At 43.7% G+C, this 22,271-nt stretch overlaps 1 protein-coding gene across 3 annotated transcripts in view; it reads left to right on the top strand.

Moving 5' to 3' along the window:
• The window catches only part of adamtsl3 (ADAMTS-like 3), a 202,523-nt gene that overhangs the window by 130,216 nt on the left and 50,036 nt on the right, over positions 1-22,271 (top strand). For all 3 annotated transcript variants that reach the window (XM_039614073.1, XM_039614066.1, XM_039614077.1), the window contains 7 exons: positions 8,546-8,620; positions 14,528-14,685; positions 16,554-16,665; positions 16,764-16,902; positions 18,436-18,486; positions 20,649-20,859; positions 21,428-21,575. In XM_039614073.1, the coding sequence (XP_039470007.1) occupies positions 8,546-8,620; positions 14,528-14,685; positions 16,554-16,665; positions 16,764-16,902; positions 18,436-18,486; positions 20,649-20,859; positions 21,428-21,575 (894 nt within the window). The remainder of the gene's footprint in view (positions 1-8,545; positions 8,621-14,527; positions 14,686-16,553; positions 16,666-16,763; positions 16,903-18,435; positions 18,487-20,648; positions 20,860-21,427; positions 21,576-22,271) is intronic.

Below are 22,271 nucleotides of genomic sequence, written 5' to 3'. Positions count from 1 at the left end.
CAAATAACCTGATTACGGCGTTCCTCCGGCTGTTCCTGTTTAGTAAAATGTTCTTTTCCAGCCTTTTTTGTCACTGCCCAACGTTTTTACAGACACGTTGCTGCCTCATAATTCAAATGAGCTCATATTTTTCATGAAATAATAAAATGGTTCCGTTTAAATCCTTGATATGTTTCCCATGTTCTGAAATATGGTTTTATGATTGACTTATTTTCATTGCTTTCTGTTTTTACACATTGTTGTTTCAGCGTTAGAGGAGGCGTCTCTTCTTTTTTCTGAAACGCTTATTTAGAGACGACATCTGTCCAGCATTTTTTCAGTGAGTTTTTCTGTGCAGGGATATTTTTTAAAGGACCAGTGTACCCATGGAGTTTCAGTTAAATATTAAAATAGTTCTCAAGAAGTGATGTGCCATCAAAACCAGCCTCCTGAAGTTGGACTAAACCCAGTGAAACACATTAAAACAGTGACAGGTTTGTGGCGTGTGACCGGGTGGGCGACCCAGCATGAACGCCAAAGCAAAGATGGAGATTTAAATGCAGGAGTGCGATCCAAACACCAGCATTAAGCGCTCCACAGATGATCAGCTTTCATCCCGTGTGTAGTTTGGTTCATTCAGAAACTCCGATGTTGTTGAGACCCAGCTGCACAGCTGAGTGAGCACAACTGCACACAATGAATGCAGCGGCTGTGAAAGGCCTTTATCCTTTGTTGGTGAGCGGGTAACAAATCCATTTAATATATGCTACGGCCTGTTAGCGAGCACAGCCAGAAAGCTGAGCAGCATTTAAATCCCCACAATAAGACGTTTTACCAGCACTCGAGGCGCCCTGCAAACAAAAAGCAGCAGCTGGGAATTTGCTGTCAAACGGCCCCAATTTCAAACACCAGATTCAGACTGACTCGACGTGTCAGTTTGAATTTAGTTGGACTATCCTGTTATTTTGGAGGGTTTGTTTTACTTCTCCCTTTCAGACCCTGCATCTGCATTTTCCACGTGACCTGACGTTAGTCGTTTTCCATCAGTAAGAACCCATCAGACTGCAAAACACATCGAGGCTTCGATTAGTTCGCAGAGGTCCCTTCAAAGACTTCCTCTAAACTTTCCCTGAGTGACTCAGAGTTTTGTGTTTGTTTAAAACATCGACTGTATATAAAAGATTTTGGCTGCAGCCATGTTTTGGAGCCAGAAGTGGCCATATTTGGATCAGAAGAGTGCTAATGTCAGACGGTGTTAGTTAATGTCTGCATCCTTAAATGTATGGGAGCTCCGCCTCCTTGGACGGTCTGTTGGTGACCTCACAGGTGCCATATTATTGGTCACATGATGTCATGAAAAGGCTCCAACAGCAGAAACACGGTGCAGAGGTCCAGTTCAGGTGAAGCTAGCAGACAGCTAGCAGCTACAGCCGCCTGTGTCGCCATCCACCTGTCAGTCGATGAGGCCACGCCCCCAATAATGCATGTTGGTAAGAAGGGGAAATTATCTCTGGAGACCAAGCAGTTTGTGTTTCAGGCTGTAAACATGTTTATTTCTGCTGTATGAGGACTGACTCACTGCTGATGCCTCTGCTGGACGTTAGAGGAACTGCAGGTCTTCATGTTTCAGCCCGACTGGTTGCTGCTCTGTTAAAGTGCTTACAGTGGACATCACGCTACCTGAGTTCTCTGTCAGCATCCAGTATTTTACCTGCATTAAATTCCGATTGAAAGGACAGAAGGGAAAATGATCTCTGATATCTACAAATGATTTGAAAGCACTGCAGCCTGATTACATTTTGTATTCTAATCTGTTTCCCAGCGATGCAGAAACTCTCGCTGCTTCCTCTTCCTCCCTTTCTTGTTTAGTCTCCGGTTTCTTTAAGCTCGCATCACGCCAAGTCAGATTTCGTTTGGCCTTTTTAGCCTTACCTCCCTGGAGGACTGCAGCAGAACAAACATCTGCACTAAATGTCAGTGGCTCTGTGCAACATATTCTTCATCACTTACATTTAGTTTCTTGGGATTAAAATTCCAGCCAATTTGGCAGTTTCCTTTTTGCACTCCTCAGCCTCACGCAGAGGTCGGTCACCATTTTCTGAGCTCTAATAAGCTAATTGGTGTATCTGTCCATCACTTCTCAAAGACCGGGCAGGGAGATTTAATATTCTGTTTCTGGATCTTGACAAATTTAGATTAGAACTTTAGCTTGAAGATTTTTACCTTTGAAACGGCTGAAAACAGGCTGCAGGTCCTGGAGTGAACAGTCAGCGTGTTTCATCATAGTCTGTGTTGATGTGAAATCTGAGGACACTGATTTAATGTGTCACTTTTAAATGTAATTTTATGTGTAGAAGGTAAAGACAGTCGAGGATCAGATGGCACAGTGGCTGTGGCTACAATGTAGCTTGCCATCACCAGTGTGTGAATGGGTGGATGACTGGTTGTGTAAAGCGCTTTGGGGTCCTTAGGGACTAGTGAAGCGCTATACAAATACAGGCCATTTACCATTTTACCATTTTACTCGACTCTGAGTCGCACTGGACTTCAGGATTAATCAAGCATAAAATTAAAAACTAAAACTCATTTTAATGTTCAGGAATGAAGTAAATAATTGTCATTTGGCGCATTTTTACAAAATAATAAAGTGATTTTTTATAAAACAGTTAAAAAATAAAAAATTCATGCAGAACAGCTCTAATTGTGTTTTAGCATTATTTTGTTTTAATTAAAGAGGTTATTAATCACTACAGAAACCGTGTCAGGCTGTAAACTTGTTTATTCCTGCTGTAAAGTTTTAACATTTGAGTCTGTGGGGACTGACTCACTGCCAGAGCCTCTAGTGGAGAATAAGGGAACTGCAGCTTTTGGTGCTGGTTTTATATGAAGGAGGCAGTCGTTAAAGTTTTCATTCAAGTGCTGAAGCTTTTAAACCCAGAGTCGGTACAAACAACAGAGCGTGCTCCACTTTTACAATAATAATTTCTGCAAAGTTAGTGAATTCATTATTAACCTTCATCGTGGGCCGCCATATTTTATGGATAAAAAGAAATAGCCCTGAAATATTTTTAACCAGAGAGGCAGCAAAGGGGGTGTTAAACTGTGAAAGTGTGGATTTAAACTCGGGGATATCTGCCAGTACTCTTCTGCAGCAGGAGTATGTTCATTCAACATGATTTGGCTGTTTTAGGTTGAATTTAACTGGATACACATTATGTTTTACAGTGACTCTTTATCCTTCGGCACTGCGGATGTTTGCTGAACGTGGCTGTATTACCATTACGAATCAATACCTATGGTCCTAAACTATATTAGCAAAAACATGTGCAGATATGGCACAACGTATTTAACAGGCGGATGATTAAAATCATAAAGCATCTGTTCTTCATAAAGTCTCATGTTTTTCTTTTTGGATTCAAATTTCACAGACTGCAGCAGGTATACAGTTTATGCGCAGGAGGGTCAAATTTAAAAGCATGAACTGGTTATTATGATGAAGTAATCTGCTGCACTGAACGTCGACTGCAATTAGGAAAACTCAAAACACTTTGTTTATACAAGATTTATACACAAACACAGCATTAAATAAAATCACTGGTTTTGGTTTGAAGAATGTTGGAAACATTTGGCATAACGTGAATATGAAAATATTAAAAATCTATATTTCATTGGTCCGGGGCTAAAAAATGAAGCTCCCAAACCTGCAGTTCCTGTAACGTCCAGCAGAGGCAGCAGTGAGTCAGGCTCCATAGACTTCCATGTTAAAACTTTACAGCAGAAATAAACGTTTACAGCCTGAGACAAACTGTTTGGTCTCTGTGGGTCATTTCTCCTTCATAACACCTGTACGGGGTGTTATGAAGGAGAAATTGATCCTAATTGTATTAAGGCTTATTAGGGGCGGGGCCTCTTTGACTGACAGGTGCAGGTGCTGTTGGAGGGTTTTGGAGCATTTTTAATGCGATATATTACGGCTCCATCCAAGAATTCATCAGCTATCATGTGACCTCTCTTAGAATAAACACTAGGTGTGTTTTTGGTTCCTGGACACCTTTTCTGGGTTTTTAGCATATTTGTGTTCACATCATAAGCGACCTGCACGAGTACGTCTGACTTCAGGTCCCGTGAATACGTGCTCTCTGTCCCTGAGACCGCCTCGGCGCTCATGTTATCCCAGGCCAGTGGGGAACCTGTAAAGCCTTCTTACGCAAGAATCAAAGTTTCCTGGCTGGAAGGACTCTACCTGTCAGACTCATTTGTATGTTTTCCATCCGGTTTGTAAGTTTCCGTCTCCCGTGCTTTCTCTCCTTGCCCTCAGCTCTAATGTCCCCGAAGAAGAGAGCCGATAAGGTTAACCAATCACGCACATTTAGGCCTACCTTAGTGAGAGCGAGTTTATTTACAGACGCACGAGTATCACCTTTGTTCCTTCTCATCCATTATTCATGGCCCCACTGTTTATCAGTCATTGCATTTGGAATATGAATTTGCAGCAGTATTCCCTAAAGCCTCGGTTTACGGAGCCGACGGCCTCGTGTGAAATGAGCTGTTTATCTATGTTTCATTTCCTTAATTTATTTTGAAGGTTGCTTAAAAAACATAAAAACAACTTGGCTTTATGTTTAATCTCTATTTTAGAGTTCAAGGGGAAAAAACTGCAAATGGCTGCAGCTGAATTTATTTCATAGCTTCCATAAATTTAAAGGCAGATGCAGTTTTCCAAGTATAATTATATTTGGGGTAAAGCCCAGCGGCTCACAGCCAGAGCATGTTAATTGAGCTCAGCTCTTGTTTGTCGCTGGAGGAGAAAGTGACGTTTATAAAATGTAGAAAATGGAATTAAGTCTGCATTTGTCTGTAGAGGTGTCGCCTCGTGCCCACGCCTCCTCGCTTACCGGCCAAGGGACAAACTCGTCTACGGTGAAATCTCACAAAGTGTTTCACTTTCAGTAGTTTGTTGTTCCTGCACGGCGTACACAGGAGAGGCGTGTGATTGACTAGTTAGCGAGTTAGTGACATTTAACAGCACACGGGTGGACGTTATTTAGAGCCGCGGAGGAGATCGCTGCGGTGTGGTGGTCTCCTCACGTCAGCCAGAGGCCTTCACCACAAACAGGGAGCTGAAGGCGTGTTTCTCCTTCGTCCAGATGATGCATGCAATAACACCTGAGAGCTGCCAATTAATGCTGCTAAACAAGCTCCATTAGTGGACTTTCATTTTCACCTTGGGGCGGCTTAACAAGCTAACACCTACACTGATTAACATCCAGGACACATTCTGGCAAGATGTTGAAAAGGTTTAAATGCCCCCTGATGACCACCACCACCACCCAGCCACCACCTACATATATAATATCTGCTGCCCCAAATCTTTAACTGTGAGGTAATGATACCTGGATTGCGCTGGCAGCTGCACAAGCAGATGGAAGCTGTTTTACAGGACGAGGAGCACCTCTGGCTGCTGCTGATGTTAACATATTGTGTGTTGATAACATTCACTTCTTACCAAGCAAATTCATGAGCAGGATAACGAGCTGCAGCGAGAGCGTCGACACGAGTGACCCTTCAAATCCACAGATTTCCACCTTTTTTAAGGAAGCTCTGTGCTGAAGAGTTGGCTCTAATGAAGGTGTTGTGGCTTTAATAGACGCTGACAGATGAGAGACGAGTCAGGGACATTTACTCCACTCTGTTGGAAGAATAATGAATGTTACACGCTCTGCCTTTCCAGCCTGATGGGATTCAGACAGCTCCTTCAGATGTTGTCCACTCGCCGTCTCTCCACCATCACACCGCGCTCTGAAGTCCAGCGTCTGCTGTTTAGCTTGAGTGTCAGCACCTGTGGTCTTTCAATGAATCCGGTCTGGCGCTGCCTTTAACGATGTTTAACTAGATCAATAGGACAGAAAATGTCCTTCTGCTGTTTTACAGTTTAACATTTACAAATCCACAGTTTCATATCTTACCTCCCCGTTTTTTTTTAGAGTAGATAAATGTAGAAAAGAGTAAAAAATAATTATCACATGCATAATCATGGTGGCTGAAAAAATACTCTATTATTCTCTATTTTTACTCCCTTCTTACCAGTGATGTCTGGTCCAGTATGTGAATGAATATGTGATCCTGTCTGAGAAAGCTGGATCAGGTATCAGTGACAATAGGCCAATCAAGGCCAATCTGTGCAATTCAGTTCTATATTGTTCAGTGGTTTCTGCTCCACCTTTCAGCACCTCTGCACCGGATACAGAGGATGGAGGAAGCTAACAGCAAAGGGTCAGCAGTGTGGAGGCTTTTCAGACCTCCAACACTTTTTCTTTGCATATTTGCAAATAGTTTCTCATTTCTCTCTCATTTCATGTCACTTTTAACACATTTAAGGAAACATAACTGCGACTATTAATGACAACAGTATGCAGTAATGAGTCTCGGATTGGATGGATGGATGGATGGATGGACAGGTGGAAGGATGGATGGATGGATGGATAAATGGACAGATGGATGGATGGATGGACAGGCGGATGGATGGATGGATGGATGGATGGATGGATGGATGGATGGATGGATGGACAGGCGGAAGGATGGATGGATGGATGGATGGATGGATGGATGGATGGACAGATGGATGGATGGATGGACTGACGGATGGATGGATGAATGGACAGGCGGATGGATGGATGGATGGACAGATGGATGGATGGACAGGTGGAAGGATGGATGGATGGACAGATGGATGATGGACTGACAGATGGATGGATGGATAAATGGGCGGATGGATGGATGGATGGATGGACTAACGGATGGACAGATGGATGGATGGATGGATGGACAGGCGGATGGATGGATGGATGGATGGATGGATGGATGGACAGATGGATGGATGGATGGATAAATGGACGGATGGATGGATGAATGGACAGATGGATGGATGGACAGATGGATGGATGGACAGGCGGAAGGATGGATGGATGGACTGACAGATGGATGGATGGACTGACAGATGGATGGATGGACAGATGGATGGATGGATGGATGGATGGATGGATGCACAGGCGGAAGGATGGATGGATGGACAGATGGATGGATGGACTGACAGATGGATGGATGGATAAATGGACGGATGGATGGATGAATGGACAGGCGGATGGATGGATGGATGGACTAACAGATGGATGGACAGATGGATGGATGGATGGATGGACAGGCGGATGGATGGATGGATGGATGGATGGATGGATGGATGTTGTGATTCTTCAGAGGCAAACACATTTTTAATATGGTTATGATTAGCAAAAACATTATGGTTTGATTTAAAGAAAAACCTACATGTCAAAAATCTTTCAAACTTCTCCCACAAGGTGGTGGTTGGTATGGTTTGCCGGTGGTCAGGCACCCGCGATGTAAAGTGAAAAAGTTGCAGAAAGAAGAAGAAGGAGAGGTGATTTAAATTAGTCAAATCTCACATTTAGAGCTGTAAACCTGGGACATGAGTGAACGCACAAGACTAGGAACAGGACCCGGCCTCCTTGTGACTGGCAGGTGGTCATGAACTGAGGCAGTCTGCACCGATGACCACAACTTGTCTACAAAGCATCTCCTCCTTGTATTCTGCTTATATTCCTGCGTAAAAGCAATGTCCCTGAGTGCTCATGTCATTTTGCAGTTAAATCACCGTCCTGCAGCAACTTTGTGGAGGAGTTTCTGTTTCTGGAACAGATTAACTGAGATCTGTTACAGAAATAGAAACATTGCCGTATTATGACAAGATTGCATACGATGGCCAACTTGATCCCATTCAGTCGGCGACTAATAGCAGGCTGACTCTGTCTTATTGCTGTTTTATCGCCGTCTTGATGCAAAGACAGTTTAAAGATCACAACTCACCGTCGGGCACAGGTCACGGACCTGGTCCCCTTCTTCAAAGCAACCATTTCAAAGACAACACGGTTGCAGTAACTTTGGTGTTGCTGCGTTTTCCAACCACAGTTTTCCTTAGTGTGGCTGCAGAATTGTGTTGGTGATCCTTCAACTTGATTTTCAGGATCTGGAAGAATTCACAGGGAGGCACATCTGGATGAATGGTCCAAGACTGAGCGACGATGCTCTGTGCCGGCACACGGTGGTGCAGCAGTTCGTGTCGTTCCTCTGAATGGTTCAGGATGTTACCGGAGAACTCTGCTCTGACAACCTGGGGGGTCACTTCCCCAAACATTTCCAACATGAATGCATGAAGCTCCTCACCTGATGCTCTGCCTTCGCTAAAGTTTTGATCAGATCCCATATTGTCAGTGTTGAGGGAGTCCTGTTGGACTGTAGCAGACTCGTTCCTGAAAAAGGATGCTGAAGGGGATCCAGTCTGATGCTCATCAAGTGTCAGTATGTGAGAACTTTTCGAGCGAGGCTGGACTACTTTTACGGTAAAAAAATTAAAACCCAAAACATGAGAAGGCAGACAAAGACAAAAGGTTTCCTCTGCAGGTGTTTGGATGTGTCCGCCTCTCTGCTCAGTGACTGTGTTGTTGTGTTGTCAGTTTAACCGAAACCTTTCTGATCTTTTTTCCACCTGCAGCTCTGAAGACGGTGCTGGAGGTCCCGATGGGAAGTCGCTTTCTCAGACTCAACGCCAAAGGCCCCGATATGATCGGTGAGTCCACTTTATTCCAAAAGCTGAACAAGTCTTATTCTGTTGGAGATTTAATACCTGCTCTCTACCCTGCAAAGCTGATGCTCAGAGTTTCACTGTGTGTCCTATGAAACTTGTGTTTTTTACGCACGTTCACGCTTTGATCTCCTAAGAACTTAACATAATAATGTTACAGACGATTTCAGGTGAATTCAGTTTCTCTGTAGGAACACATTTATCGTGAGATGATCATTTATGTATCTCGTCTTGTGCTGGTCTGTGGACTGAATATGAAGAATGATCAGTCAATCAAACCTGAGTGTTTATTGCTACATGCAGGCGTGACTTTATGATCGCCGTGTAATCATCTCACAACAGGGTGTTTATTAAAATGTGCTCTGAATACCAAGTTGCTGGTTTACATGTGATGATTTATGAGAAAATGATTGGGTACAGTGGGAACATGAGATGTTTTCATTTTTAAACACTGTTTTAATATAATGACCTCTCTCACCACAGCAGGAGCTCAGCTAAAGGACAGTCGACCACACAAATGTTCACCGTTTATTCTGAATATTTTCGACTTGGCTCCCTGGTAAAAAAAATCCTCAGACCAGCTCTTCGTCAGGTTTTTTACCGATACCAGAGACTCGTTAACACATATTTCTGTCAGCTTGGCCCAAATAAAACGATGTCATCGTGCTCAAAAGTGTTTGCTTTTGCACTTGTTCTGCACGTTCATGTCTCTTTGCAAGAAACAACAGTAGCTGCCTCTGATTAAATTTTCCCTGGTGTTGGTTTTCCGTCACTTTTATATCTCCTGGAAATCGTTCCCTGTGCTCATCGCTGACATTTTCAGATTTGTTGGAAAGAAGTTGTGATGAGAATGTAAAGCGGGCATCTTTAGTGATGTTCTGGGACTCTTTCCTGCTTTCAGCATGTTATTCACAAGCTCAGCAAAATTCTCTGTGGCTGCCAAGAAAGTTCTGGAAAACCTGCACGAATGCTTCCCATCACTGCTGGCTCCGGTTTCCTTTGGACTCATCTTTAAGCAGCAGTTCACTGTAAAAACCAACAACCTTAGTTATGGCTTCACATTTCTGGAGACCAAATTATTTTTTAAATGCTGAAACGCATCAGTGTTTTATCCTCGCTGTCTAATGCTTGGAACATCGAACAGAAAAACAGGACATGTTCGATGAAAATGGCTTTCAGATCTGGAGTTAGCAAGTGAAATTTATCAAAGTGCAGGTGAAGGAATCCCAGTAGGACAATACTTGTTGACCAGTGTAATGGTACGCTGCTACAACATGCAGGCCACAGGACCATACGGAGACCTTTAAATAGAGTGAACCTTCTAATGTGGTTTGTAGTGATGTATTTCCTCAAAAAGAAGCTGAACCAAGGGGAAATATGCTTGAGTTTAAAAACCTGACTTACAAGACAAACAAGACATCGAGCACAAAGAGTTAACATCCAGTTCTTCCGTTGGTGGTGGACGTCATCGTGTGGCCAAGAGTTTGAACCCAATCAGAGCTCTGATGAACTCCAAGTAGAGCCAAACGTGTGTGAACCGACTCATTTTACTGGTGTTATGGTAGATATGCGACTGTTTCGCTTTTTATGGTAAATGGTCTTTGTTGTTATGTTTCTTTTGTGACGACCAACGTGTATCAGGCATATTGAAGACTCGGTCCAAATGTAAATGTCTGTAAATGCAGTGATTCAGTGTAAATATGAAATGAACCAGAGCTACATTTAATCTCTGGGTATTTATGTGAAGCAAACAAGGGTAAACTGGGGATCTGCCCTTCCCAGTCACCACCACTGTTCCCAACACACATTCACAAAGCTGCTAATATAACACATCTGCAACAATAATAATGATAACTAGTACAACATGAGAGTCCCAGTAACCAACATGAAACACAACACTGAAACTGTAGCACAGCACTTTTTACAAATGTTGTGTTGGGACAAATGAGTCACTCCATCTAAAATCAGCTTATTTTTACAACATTTCCTCCACCGTCTCTAATTTGCTAGTTTTTAGTTTTAAACTTTTATACTTTTGAAGTTTGTACTAGTAAAATGATTGCAATGGTTCAGTGACCCAATTTGAGAAAACAAAGATATCGGAAAAACTATTAAAGATAAAAGCTGGACACTGTAATTTTGACAGCTTTTAGCCAGTATCCATCCATTCTCTTCTTCTCATCCTGGCCTTTGTGGGGGTGGTGAAGCCGATCCCAGCTGTCTTGGAGCGAGAGGCAGGGTACACCCTGCACAGGTCACCAGCCAGGGCTAACACATAGGGACAGATGACCATTCACACCGATGGGCAATTTAGAATGACCAAATATAACCTAACCCCACTAACTGCATGTGTTTGGACTGTGGGAGGAAGCCGGAGTAGCTGGAGAGAAACCATGTAAAGTCTATAAAGAAAGACCCCGGCCTGATGGGAGAATCAAACTCAGGACCTTGTTGCTGTGAGGCAACAGTGCTAATCACTGCACCACTATGCTGCTGTCTTGAGTAAGGCGCCTTGTCCCGTCTGTATCCAGTACTCAAACCAAAACATGCTTGAGTACTGGATAGTTAAAAGATAAAGGGAAAAGTCCCATATTTGAACACACACGAATAAAAAACGTCACATTGAAGAACATATTTATCTTTAATAGTTTTTGTGATATTGCTCAGACTTTGCCTTCAGCCCCGAGTATTACATATTGAAACTTATTTGATATGTGAAGTTAAAATTGCACAGCAATCATTCTGTCTGTCCAAACTTTGGACCTTAAAGTTTTATGTAAGTCAGAGTCGGTCCAGCAGGAGCCCCATGCTGATTTTAGATTCCTCACATGCCACGTTGTGTTGCGTTGTGTTCTGTTGTGCTTTCCACAGTGTCATTTAAAAAATGGTGTTGATAGTTTGGGCAGGAAAGCATGCTTTCAGCTGTAAGTCCAGACCTCACTGAGCCCTTGGTATCAAACAAACCAGAGATGTGTCAGAGCTGCTGACTGCTTCGTTGCATCATTTGGGTTTTCTGCTCTATTTTATTGTCGATTGAAAAAAGTGAAGGCTCTGAGGACGAATGCAGATACATCAGCACAAGCCTTATCCTAAAACAGCTCCAAGATGTTCTGGGTTTGTCAGAGGCTCCTGATTCAAGGAGTAACCCAAAATTTCTTTGGCAGGTTGTTCATCTGTTACCAAGAGCTCGTTTTAGAGGAGAGACAGACAACAATAGCAGAAAACAGATCCAACACGCTCATTTACAGTTCAGCGTCAGAGAGCTACTCCTCTGTAACTAAGCATAATATCAAACACGTAATCAGAATACCAGGTAACTTTAAAAAGACGAATAAGTTATTTTCATGATGGGCCAAAGACTCCACGATTTCCTCTCCCGCTTTGTAAAAAACGTGAATTTTTCATGTAACATAATTAAGATCTTTTTTTAAAACATGGAATATCTAAGAAAAGTCAGACTTAACCTCCACCAGATCACCAGCGATTAATCCGGGGTCCAGGTCAGAGGCAGGGTTTGGGTAAATGTTAAAGTTCAGACCTTTTTATCGAAGTTTTAGCGGCTAGAACAGGAAAGCCCAAAGCACAAACGATCTTCTCTTTGTTCTTTGAATTCAGACTTCATGGAGTTCAAACTGTTTCATTCTGACAGCACAGGCCAGAATAATCCACGGCCTCAATGCCAGAGGCGCAGGTCGTGGTTTTCCGGCAAAGGAAGAAGCTACGAAACTCATCAGCGTCCTGGCAGCGGATGGAGAGTTGCTTTCTAAGCTTACTGGAAGCTATTGGGAGTACATAAAAACTGGAGTGTACTTCCAAACACAAACACACTCTCTGAAAACACTCAGGAAAAGATTACTGGCCCATATTTCTGCCAGTAGATTTTAGTATTTTGTTCCAAGAGGCAAGCACTGAGGCAACAAGCGCCAGCAGGCGAATACAGGTGGACTGTGTAATTTAGTCTGAGCAGCCGGAAAGTGAGCCGCCTTCCCACCGCTCACTGTACAATTTCAGGTAGAGTGAAGTTGCTCTAGTCTTTTATACCTGCAAATTGGTTTTTAAGGCGCTGAATCATTCTGAGTGATGATGCACAATCAGCTACAGGAGTGCACTGACAGATGCATCCAGTCCTTTTACAGAGAAGCTGTGCAGCTACACTCAGTGTGTGCCAGGTTCAGGTACAGCCGTGCTTAACTCATTCGGGTTATGATTGACCTTATTAATGAATATGCATCTGGTTGGTCCCACATGTTGACTTTAGGATTACACTTTTCTTCCTTTCTTTTTTTTTTTACACAGTTTCTGTCCCAGATAACAAAAGGGGCGTGGCCAACATTCATCCAAAAGCCACGTGGCGATTTGGGTGGTCTGTTCTTGGTTGCCAGATCTGAGTGACAAACCCATAGCAATTCCACAAGCCAACAATGAACCAAATACAGCAGGAATTTCATAGTATGGGCAAGCTATGGTGGCGCTCCTGTCGGTTTAAACGGGTTAATGAGCTGTGGATAGCAACCAAAAGTCACACAAACGGCAAACTAATTCTATTCCAAGGCTCGACACATTTGTAGAGTGTAAACAGTCAGAAGGAGCAGAGCTGCTCTTCTTGCCCGTCATGTTAAGACACTGCTGGAGTCTGAATACGGCTCTCTTTGGAGGTTCTTTGGATGCATCTGGCAGGGATAGACCCAAAGACACACCAGTGGAATTGCTTCTTCTCTCCTGGGCTTTGAAAGTGTAAGGATCCCCCAGGAGGAGCTGGAGGACGCGGCTGTGAAGAGGCTACAGGAAACTCTGAGTGATTAGAGCAGTCTCAGTACTGCCAGTGAACTGAGGGCGACGTTTTTATACCCATGTGGTTTGCACCTCTTGGAGACGGCCTTGGATCTCTTGTGAGAACTCGGTACTTTAATGTAACAGGCCTGTGTACCTGTTCATTCATATTACTACTGATTTTTACTCATTGGAATGAAGTACAGCAACTTTTTAGTCTCTAACTCACAGATCTCAGACCTGTACCTGCAGCCAGAACCAGAGCAGCACCGTTCACAGTAAAACAAACTCTAAGAGGAAAAACTATATTTTTATCTCACTTGACAGAACACAGGACCTGATACTGGATCTTAATATACCTACTACTGATGCAAAGTCTATGTTTTCTACTATATGTATCTTTTTGCCTTTAAAACAGGGGATACCTAACATGTGGGACTATAACATGACTCACCGTTCTGGAGTACGCTGAACATAAGACTTTTCTTTTCTCCCGTCTTTCTTCTCTCACCCCAACCGGTCGCAGCAGATGGCCCCGCCCCTCCCTGAGCCTGGTTCTGCCGGAGGTTTCTTCCTGTTAAAAGGGAGTTTTTCCTTCCCACTGTTGCCAAAGTGCTTGCTCATAGGGGGTCATATGATTGTTGGGTTTTTCTCTGTATGTATTATTGTAGGGTCGACCTTACAATATAAAGCGCCTTGAGGCGACTGTTGTTGTGATTTGGCGCTGTGTAAATAACATTGAATTGAGCACCTTTGTGAAATCAGCAGTTTCCAGTGCAGTACTGTTTTAAAATCCTAAAGAAGACCCCACAGCTGTTACAGGTTTGGTTGTTGTGTCTTTGTTACCTTGTTTGCCATAATGTCTCTGATTGTAACGCTTCCCAAAAAATCGTCTTCTCTGTGTTTTAAGCTAACGAGGTGAGTCACACAGATCTCTAGTTTTTATCTCCAGTATTAGATAAGAACTTTCTTCCTCTTGGTGAAAGTAAGCAACACATTTCACACCCAGTCTAGTTGGGTTTGCGCGTCACATTTCAGACATTTGCATTTCTAAAGCATGAAGTTAATACTGCATGTGCGTGTGCTTTAATAACGCTCCCTCCTGCTCTGTCTCTCTGCCAGTTATTGAAGCCGTGTCTCTTCAGGGGAGGAAGGAGGAGGCCGGTCTGCAGTCGACGGGCTCCTATGTCATAGGAAACACCTCCTTGGACTTTCAGAGGGGGAACGACCGGCAGACACTCAGGACGCACGGCCCACTCGGCGCTGATTACATCATCAAGGTGAAGCGAAGGAATGAGGCCAGGCCTATCTTCATAGTGAAACAGCCTGAGGACTTTGAGCTTCTCACGTACATATTTTATCACAGATACAAGAGCGCAAACATAAATAAAACAGGCTGCTGCGGAATATTTGGCTTTCGAGGCATTGTTTTAATGAGACTGAGAGCTCGTTGCCTGCAGCACTATTAGAATTTCTGTCAATGAGGCCTAAGTAGAAATGCATTTTCCACTTTGTACTACCTGCATCACAGCCCTCCTTTATTTTCCACTCATAGAAAAGACGAGCTCGTAGTGGGGCGTCGACAGTCGGCTGTCTGCACGAGATAAAAGCATTTCGGAGTAACAGATATTCTTCTCTACACATCCGTGGAAAAGTCTGTGTGGGTCTGAAGAAGTTAAAGGTCCAGCAACGCTTGTAGACTACAGAACAGCTTTGTTGCTCGATCGATGCGTTTCACTGACGCAAATCAACATGCGCTCCTGCTCAGCCATCTGCCTGTCACATAAAAACTTTATGGTCCAAAGTTTGGACTAATCAAAAAATAAAAACATAAAAACCTCACAAATTCAACTAGTGACAATTTCTGAATGGTACATAGTTGAATTTCACAATAATGTAAAAGAAATCGTATTAAAAATCTTTTAATATGAAATTTTTAGTCACACAAATTAAGAAAATGCAATTTTCATATGAAAAGTTGTACCACAAGTATTAGTAGGTCGTCTTATTCAAAGGAAGTATTAATTTCACTCACTGAATATGTTTAAACTTTGCACCATGAGGTTTTTATAGATCGGAGATGGTCGATCGTGACGTGATTTGTAGCTCAAATCTCTAAGTCAGAGTTTCCAAATGCAGATTAATTGAAAAAGCAAAACCATCATCAATCAATATGAGAAAATCCATCCAACCAAAGGCTGCTCTAACCTGCCTGAGTGACACAAACTCCACTCTTATCCTTTAACATGGAGCCGCTGTCATTACTGTCAGGAAATAAACGACAGTTTAATGGAGCAGACGCAGTTTCTGCATCGTATCCCATCAGATAAACAAAAGTCTGCTGTATTCTGTGTTGACACCAGCCTCGTGTGGATGATTTATCCGGTTCATTTTGGGATCAGAGCGCCGATCACCGTCCGTCCGCCACTGATCCTCGCCCGCCTGGACCCGATTACTCAGGTGCGTGTTTCGGTCAGACTCACGTTCTGGAAACAAATCCGACTCAGTTTGCGATGCCCCGGCTGCCCGCCGATGTGGGCACAAGCTGCAGATTATGGTTATTTCATGCAGGCTGGAGGGCAGAATTTTGCAGATTAAAGTCTTGCGTTGTTTTATTAATTCAGCTCAGTCAGAAACTTATTCAGTCTCGTCTTCCGCTCTTTTGTTTCCTCGTCTTTGTGCCCACTGGTGCCCAGCCGCAGCGGGTATGCTATCAGTTACGCTCTGTAATTGCAATTACTTTGGAGACAAATATGACACATTACCATCTGTCTGAAAGCCCGGTGTGTAGACGATGCTTTCAGTGCACAAAGCTAAATCTTATCCAGAGCTGCAGAGTGTGTGATGAATGACTCAAACGCCTTTTATATTAAAAAAGGAGGGCTGCTGGAAAGTGCTCGTCTTACCAAAGCAATGGTTTGAAAGCTGTAAGGATCAAGTCCTTCACTTTATGATGGGAATTTCAAAAGCCTTAAACCTTTTTGTATTTTTACAGGTTCATCTTTAGGACTAAATGCTTGAAAACGGCTGAATTACTGCATAGATTTGGTTTGATAAACTCAGCGGAGGCTCCTCTAACATGCAGAGCTTGACTTTGTCCTTCTTCCCTCTGCCTGCTGTGTCCACCCTCTTCTGTTGTGCTGTGCAGATAAAGTACGGAGGCTCCAAGGACACCGTTGTCCAGTTTCTGTTCTACAAACCAATTCGATACCAGTGGAGAGAGACTGACTTCTTCCCCTGCTCGGTCACATGCGGAGGAGGTGAGGTGACCGTCGTCGTGATTAAAAATGCTTTTAGATTCACTTAGAATCTTTTAGAGTGTGAGAGCGGTAACAGCGTGGTCGCTTCCCTCCCTCAGGCTACCAGCTGAACTCTGCCGAGTGCACAGACATCCGGTCCAACCAGACGCTGCCCGAGCACCACTGTAACAGCTACCCTGAGAACACCAAACCCACTCCAAAGCTGAAAGAGTGCAACATGGACCCCTGCCCGGAGAGGTGCGGACAGCTGCAGCGTAGCAGCTTAGGCATCCACACTGTTTTTACATGTTTATAGTCGTCTCCTCCGCTGCAGCGTGTCAGCTGTAGCCGACGGATTAGCGTCAACGTTTTTAAATCTGGCACGCTGACACCACAGCACGCGAGCTCCACTGTTGAAACTGGGAGCTGTTGGATCAAACACCAGCGTCCCCCATATTATTTTCATTGACATCAATGAGGAATATTTTCATATTTTGAAAAAAAAAGAAAGGTCCAGTTGAATGCATTCACATCTTCATTAAACATATAATACAAATGATCTAACACATGCACGAGTCTGTGAGCTGCATTCAGCCGGAATGCGATGATTCGCAAATCACATAAAGACATATTTTATTCACAACAGAACACAGAAAACATATCAAATATTTAAACTGAGAGATTTTAATATTTCATATAAAATATGAGCTCATTTGGAATTTGATGGCAGTAACGTGTCTCAGCGCGCCGTCCACACGTGCAGGTTAAAGCTCCATCATGCAGGGAAGAAGCCAGATGTGGCCGGGATCCAGAAACAGCGCCGTCTCCTCCGGACCGAAGCTCCTTTAAAATGGACTGAAGCAAAGTGGAAACTGATCTGAGGTCAGACCTATCCAGATTTTCAGGGAAGGTCTTCATGTTTGAGCAGGACGATGTTAAATCAGCAGCACGGCTTCGTAGGAGAAGAGTGCGGTGCTGAACCGGCCCGCCTGCAGCCCAGACCCGCCTGCATCCCAGACCAGCTGAGAACATCTGGAGCATCATGAAAGCAACAAAAGGACGAAGCAGAGCAGCTCGAGTCCTCCATCAGACCAGAACGGGACATCGTTCCTCTGCAGCTGCTCTCCTCAGCTCACAGGCTGATGTTAAAGTGGAAACACGGAGCTGTCCAGCTGCGAGAGACGTGTTGCTGCCTTCAAATTCAAAATGAGCTCATGTCTTTCTTATAATGGTTCGTTTTCTCTTTGGGGCTTTTATTGGGGGTTGCACAAAGGTGATTGTGAGCACGAGTGTTACCTGAGCTGTGTCACAACTTTTATTATTAAAGGAGCTTTAATGATGGATTAAACAAATAAGACAGAATGTGTTTGATAGTGATTTTAACAGTGTTTGTAGGAATATATGTTATATATGCTGCAGACGTTCATCTGAACCGACAGCCTCGAGCGAGCTCTTAGCGAAGCTTCGTGTAGCTTTTATCTGGACTTTCTGGCAGGTGATTCAAAGCAGGTTAAACTCCGTTACCTCCATGTGACAGAGGTCACAGTGGCTCAGACCAAAATGATCCCGATTACTACAAACCAGGCCAAAAAAACCAAATATGGAAATATCAGAGACATTTATTATCAAACTAAGAAGCAGTGATCCTAAACAACGATGTCTTCAGTGTTTGCCTTTCACGCCCTATTACTTTATTCTGACTTTGAAGGACAAACGTGTGCGGCACTTATCATGTACAGTATGACCTCTGAGGCTGCTGTGTGGTATCATTATCACATTTGTCTCCTGCAGTGATGGATTCAAATCAGTGATGCCTCATGACCGCTTCCAGCCTCTGCCTCGGTGAGTACCTCTAACTCTTGAGATATAATCAAAGTGTTAAACGAACCTCGATGCACACTAAAGTAAAAATAAAGTACATTACAGCCTCACACAAGACGCTGAAACCACAGCGATCAGATTTTCAGTTATAACTTTAGTTAAAAATAGTTTGTGTTAGTTACTTCAGTTTTTGCTAAGATGATTTTGTCTGAAAGTAGACACATTGTGAATTATTTTAAAAAATCTTCCTTCCACAAAAGTCTGACTTTTTATCTTCAATCATGAGAAAAATGAAAGAGTTTGTCCGTGGTGTTCCACAGCGTTACCCTTCAATCAACAAAAGCCTCTCTCATCTTCACTCTGACTCTTTTCTATTCTTTAGGGAGAGAGCGCTCCACCGTTTGCGTTTGAATTTTTGATGTAATTCCTCCCAAAACTAAGTTCGTGCATGTGGAGTTTGCAGCTCGGTTCGCTCAGCGACTGCTGCACTGGTCTCACTGGTGACTGTTACGCTTAAACAGAGGAGAGAATTATGCTTATTATTTTTGACGTGACGGTGTCATATTTAGAGCCTCAAAATTAAAGTGGCAAAGCCTGCAGTACCTCTGCCACCCAGCAGAGGCAGCAGTGAGTCAGTCCCCATAGACTCCAATGTTAAAACTTCATAGCAGAAATAAACATGTTTGCAGCCTGACAAACGGATTGGTCTCTGTGGATCATTTATGTTTTTATAAATCACCTCTTTAAAGTTTGCATTATTAGGGGCGTGGCCTCTTTGTGGCCTCTGCTAGCTGTCTGTTAGTTTCACCTGAACTGGACCTCTGCACCTTGTTTGTGCTGTTGGAGCATTTTAATGACATCATATGACCAATAACATGGCGCTGTGAGGTCACTGTACTAACAGACCGTCCAAGGAGGCGGAGCTCCAGTCTTGGTGCACAGTGACGGTCTAGGATTTCATTGGGAACCTTGTTTGTTGTAAGATTTTTACATACATGCATGTAAATGTACATATTCTGAAGAGCTGCATTTAAAATGTGTGTATTTTCCGGAAGCACACACTTTAAGCTGCAAACTTTGTGCACTGGAGATGAAAGCATCTCTATCAGTGTACCCTCAGTTTCCCACCCACGTATACACCGTGCATCACATGTAAACCCCAGTCCTGAACAGTGTGCACCCATCAGCCACTCTAACCTTTGACCTACCTTTGAACTCTGTGCAGTGTACGAATCTCCAGCATTTTGTTGGGCTGGAAGAAGCATTAGACATCGTTGTCATTGTCAGTGGAGTTGCATAATGAGCGCGGCTGCAGACAGCCTGGTTTGAAAAAGGAGCTGGAGAAAGAGAAAGACAGTTATGCAGTGCAGTGATGCTTCCAGCTCTATCTGCCGTCCGATGTGTGCGTTTTACACTTCAGTCTTAGGAACACGCATTGATTGCAGTCTATCGAGGCTGATGCACCACATGCAATAAGACAGACTGTTAATCACCGCACTTATCTAATTACAACATAATGAGACAGAGTCCTGCAGTCTTAATTGTTCTGAAATGGCCTCATTAATGTCCCTGACCTCCTTTCTGTGTGACAGAGTGTAACGGTGTGCTTGTACTCATTGAGTGCTGAATCTATAGCTTACATAAGTGTAAAGTGGAATCGACATTAGCTGTGGAAAAGTGTCAGAGTGTCCTGCCTCTCCGTCTCCCCCCATCCTCGTGTTCCCACCTGGATGTGTCGGATCTGTGCCTGCACTGATCCACACGAGGCTTCCAGGGGAAAGGAACGGGATTCAGACGTGTTCCACGTTGGTGCATAAATGTTAATACATCATTACTTATTAAGATTATTCTCACAGCTTTTATGTAATAAAACCATGTCTGACCTTTCGATCAGACATGGAAGCAGCGAGGACAGGGGAAAGAAAAGGTTCAGCCACACTGGATCTAAAAATATCAGAGTTTTTGTTCTCTGGTTTGAAGTCGTGTGATTTTAAAGTACTTTAATTGCCTCCGTGCGCTGCCTGTCACAGGTGCTGCTGACCTCGCTGGTGAGCAGCCAAATCACGTCCTCCACACTTCCAGGTGTTTCTTTCTATGCAGGAAGGTTCTGCCCCCTCCTCACCTCCACCTTCCATAGTATCTGGGTACATAAAACTCATTTAGCGTCTTCTGTGTGTGCACAGCTGGGAGCAGGGCCCCTGGACCCAGTGCTCGGTGTCCTGTGGTGAAAATGGGGGCTGGCAGGATCGCAGTGTGCTGTGTGTGGAGGAGGATGCCCACGGGCAGTTCTCCCAGGTGGATGAGTGGAAGTGCACGCACTCCCCGCGACCTGTCGCCCGACAGATCTGCAACACCTTCGCCTGCCCCCAGTGGGTGGCCATGGAGTGGTCACAGGTCAGTGATTTCAGTAGCTGAACATGAAATGATAATGAATTCACTTTTAAATGTTAATGTTAGTTAGTTAATACAGGCAGGCTCATAGAAGTCATGTGACCTGTGTCGGAATCAAGTCCGACCCACAAGATTCATCCCTGAAGATTCACTGACATAAGACTTCCTGTTATTAATATTGTTGGCGGTGTTTTTTTCTCCATGTATGATGTTTAACACGTCAGTCGAAACTTTTAACCAAGCTTAATATCAGGCACTCGCTGAAGTACTTGGAAATGACAAAATTTCAAATATTGAATTACTAAACTGGTTTCAGCTGCAGTAAGACTCACACCAGTATATATAATTGAAGTCTAATCAAACCTGCTGTAAGGTTATAAAACAAAATCACTCCTTTCACGATTTCCTCACTGGGTAATATATATGACTGTATAATGATTTACAAAGCGTCAGTTAGCGCTCGATTCACTGACAGCAAACCTTTGCACGCACCAGTTTGATGCAGCCTTAATCACTTAAGATTGTTAATTCGTTTGTGAGGTAACGTGTGTGCGTTACCGTCCCGTCGCAGTGCACGGTGACGTGTGGCCGAGGGCTGCGCTACCGAGTGGTTCTGTGCATCGACCACCGCGGGCAGCACGTCGGAGGCTGCCAACCGTCACTCAAGCCTCACGTGAAGGAGGACTGCCTGGTCCCCGTGGCCTGCCACAAGCCCAGAGGTGTGTGTGTACCTGTTTAGACATCTTTGTGGGGACCAAAAATTTGAATGTTACTATACTTACGGGGACAAAATCCAGGTCCCCACGAGTTTGAAGGTATTTTTGAGGCTCAAAATGTGGTTTTAGTGTCAGGGTTACAGTTAGGCTAAGGTTAGGAGATGTCCTCACTAAATAGCAAAACGAGAATCTGTGTGTGTGTTTTAAATAAGTTAAGGCCGCAACAGAGACGCTTTTTAAGTTTAAATGTTTATTTTACAAACATTATGAGATGTTTTAATATATTTGTTCCATTAGTTTCTGCTGTGTGTGACTCAGGACTCTTTGGCAGCCTTGCTGAGCCTATTAGCTTTGTGTGTGTGTGTGTGTGTGTGTGTGTGTGTGTGTGTGTGTGTGTGTGTGTGTCTGTGTGCGTGTGTGTGTCTGTGTGTGTGTGTGTGTCTGTGTGTCTGTGTGTGTGTGTGTGCCAGATTCTAGTCTAGACATTGAGTATTATTGCTGTAAATGTAATTTAATTGGGAAACACTCGTTGGACAGCGGACTGTATAAGACTATTAGGACAGCGCTGAGCTGTTGAGCACAGGAGGGTCTTTAGCAAATATTTAAATCTGTCTTGTGAACTTTATAAAAGACAGGAGACAAATGTGAGGATGAAATGTGTGTCTTGGTTAAATAACATCCATTTGGAGGCCGGCCTTC

This window comes from Oreochromis aureus, linkage group 1 (assembly GCF_013358895.1).
Source record: "Oreochromis aureus strain Israel breed Guangdong linkage group 1, ZZ_aureus, whole genome shotgun sequence".
Taxonomy (NCBI): Eukaryota; Metazoa; Chordata; class Actinopteri; order Cichliformes; family Cichlidae; genus Oreochromis; species Oreochromis aureus.
Note: the sequence above shows the minus strand (reverse complement) of the source record. Positions and strands in the feature narration are given on the sequence as shown.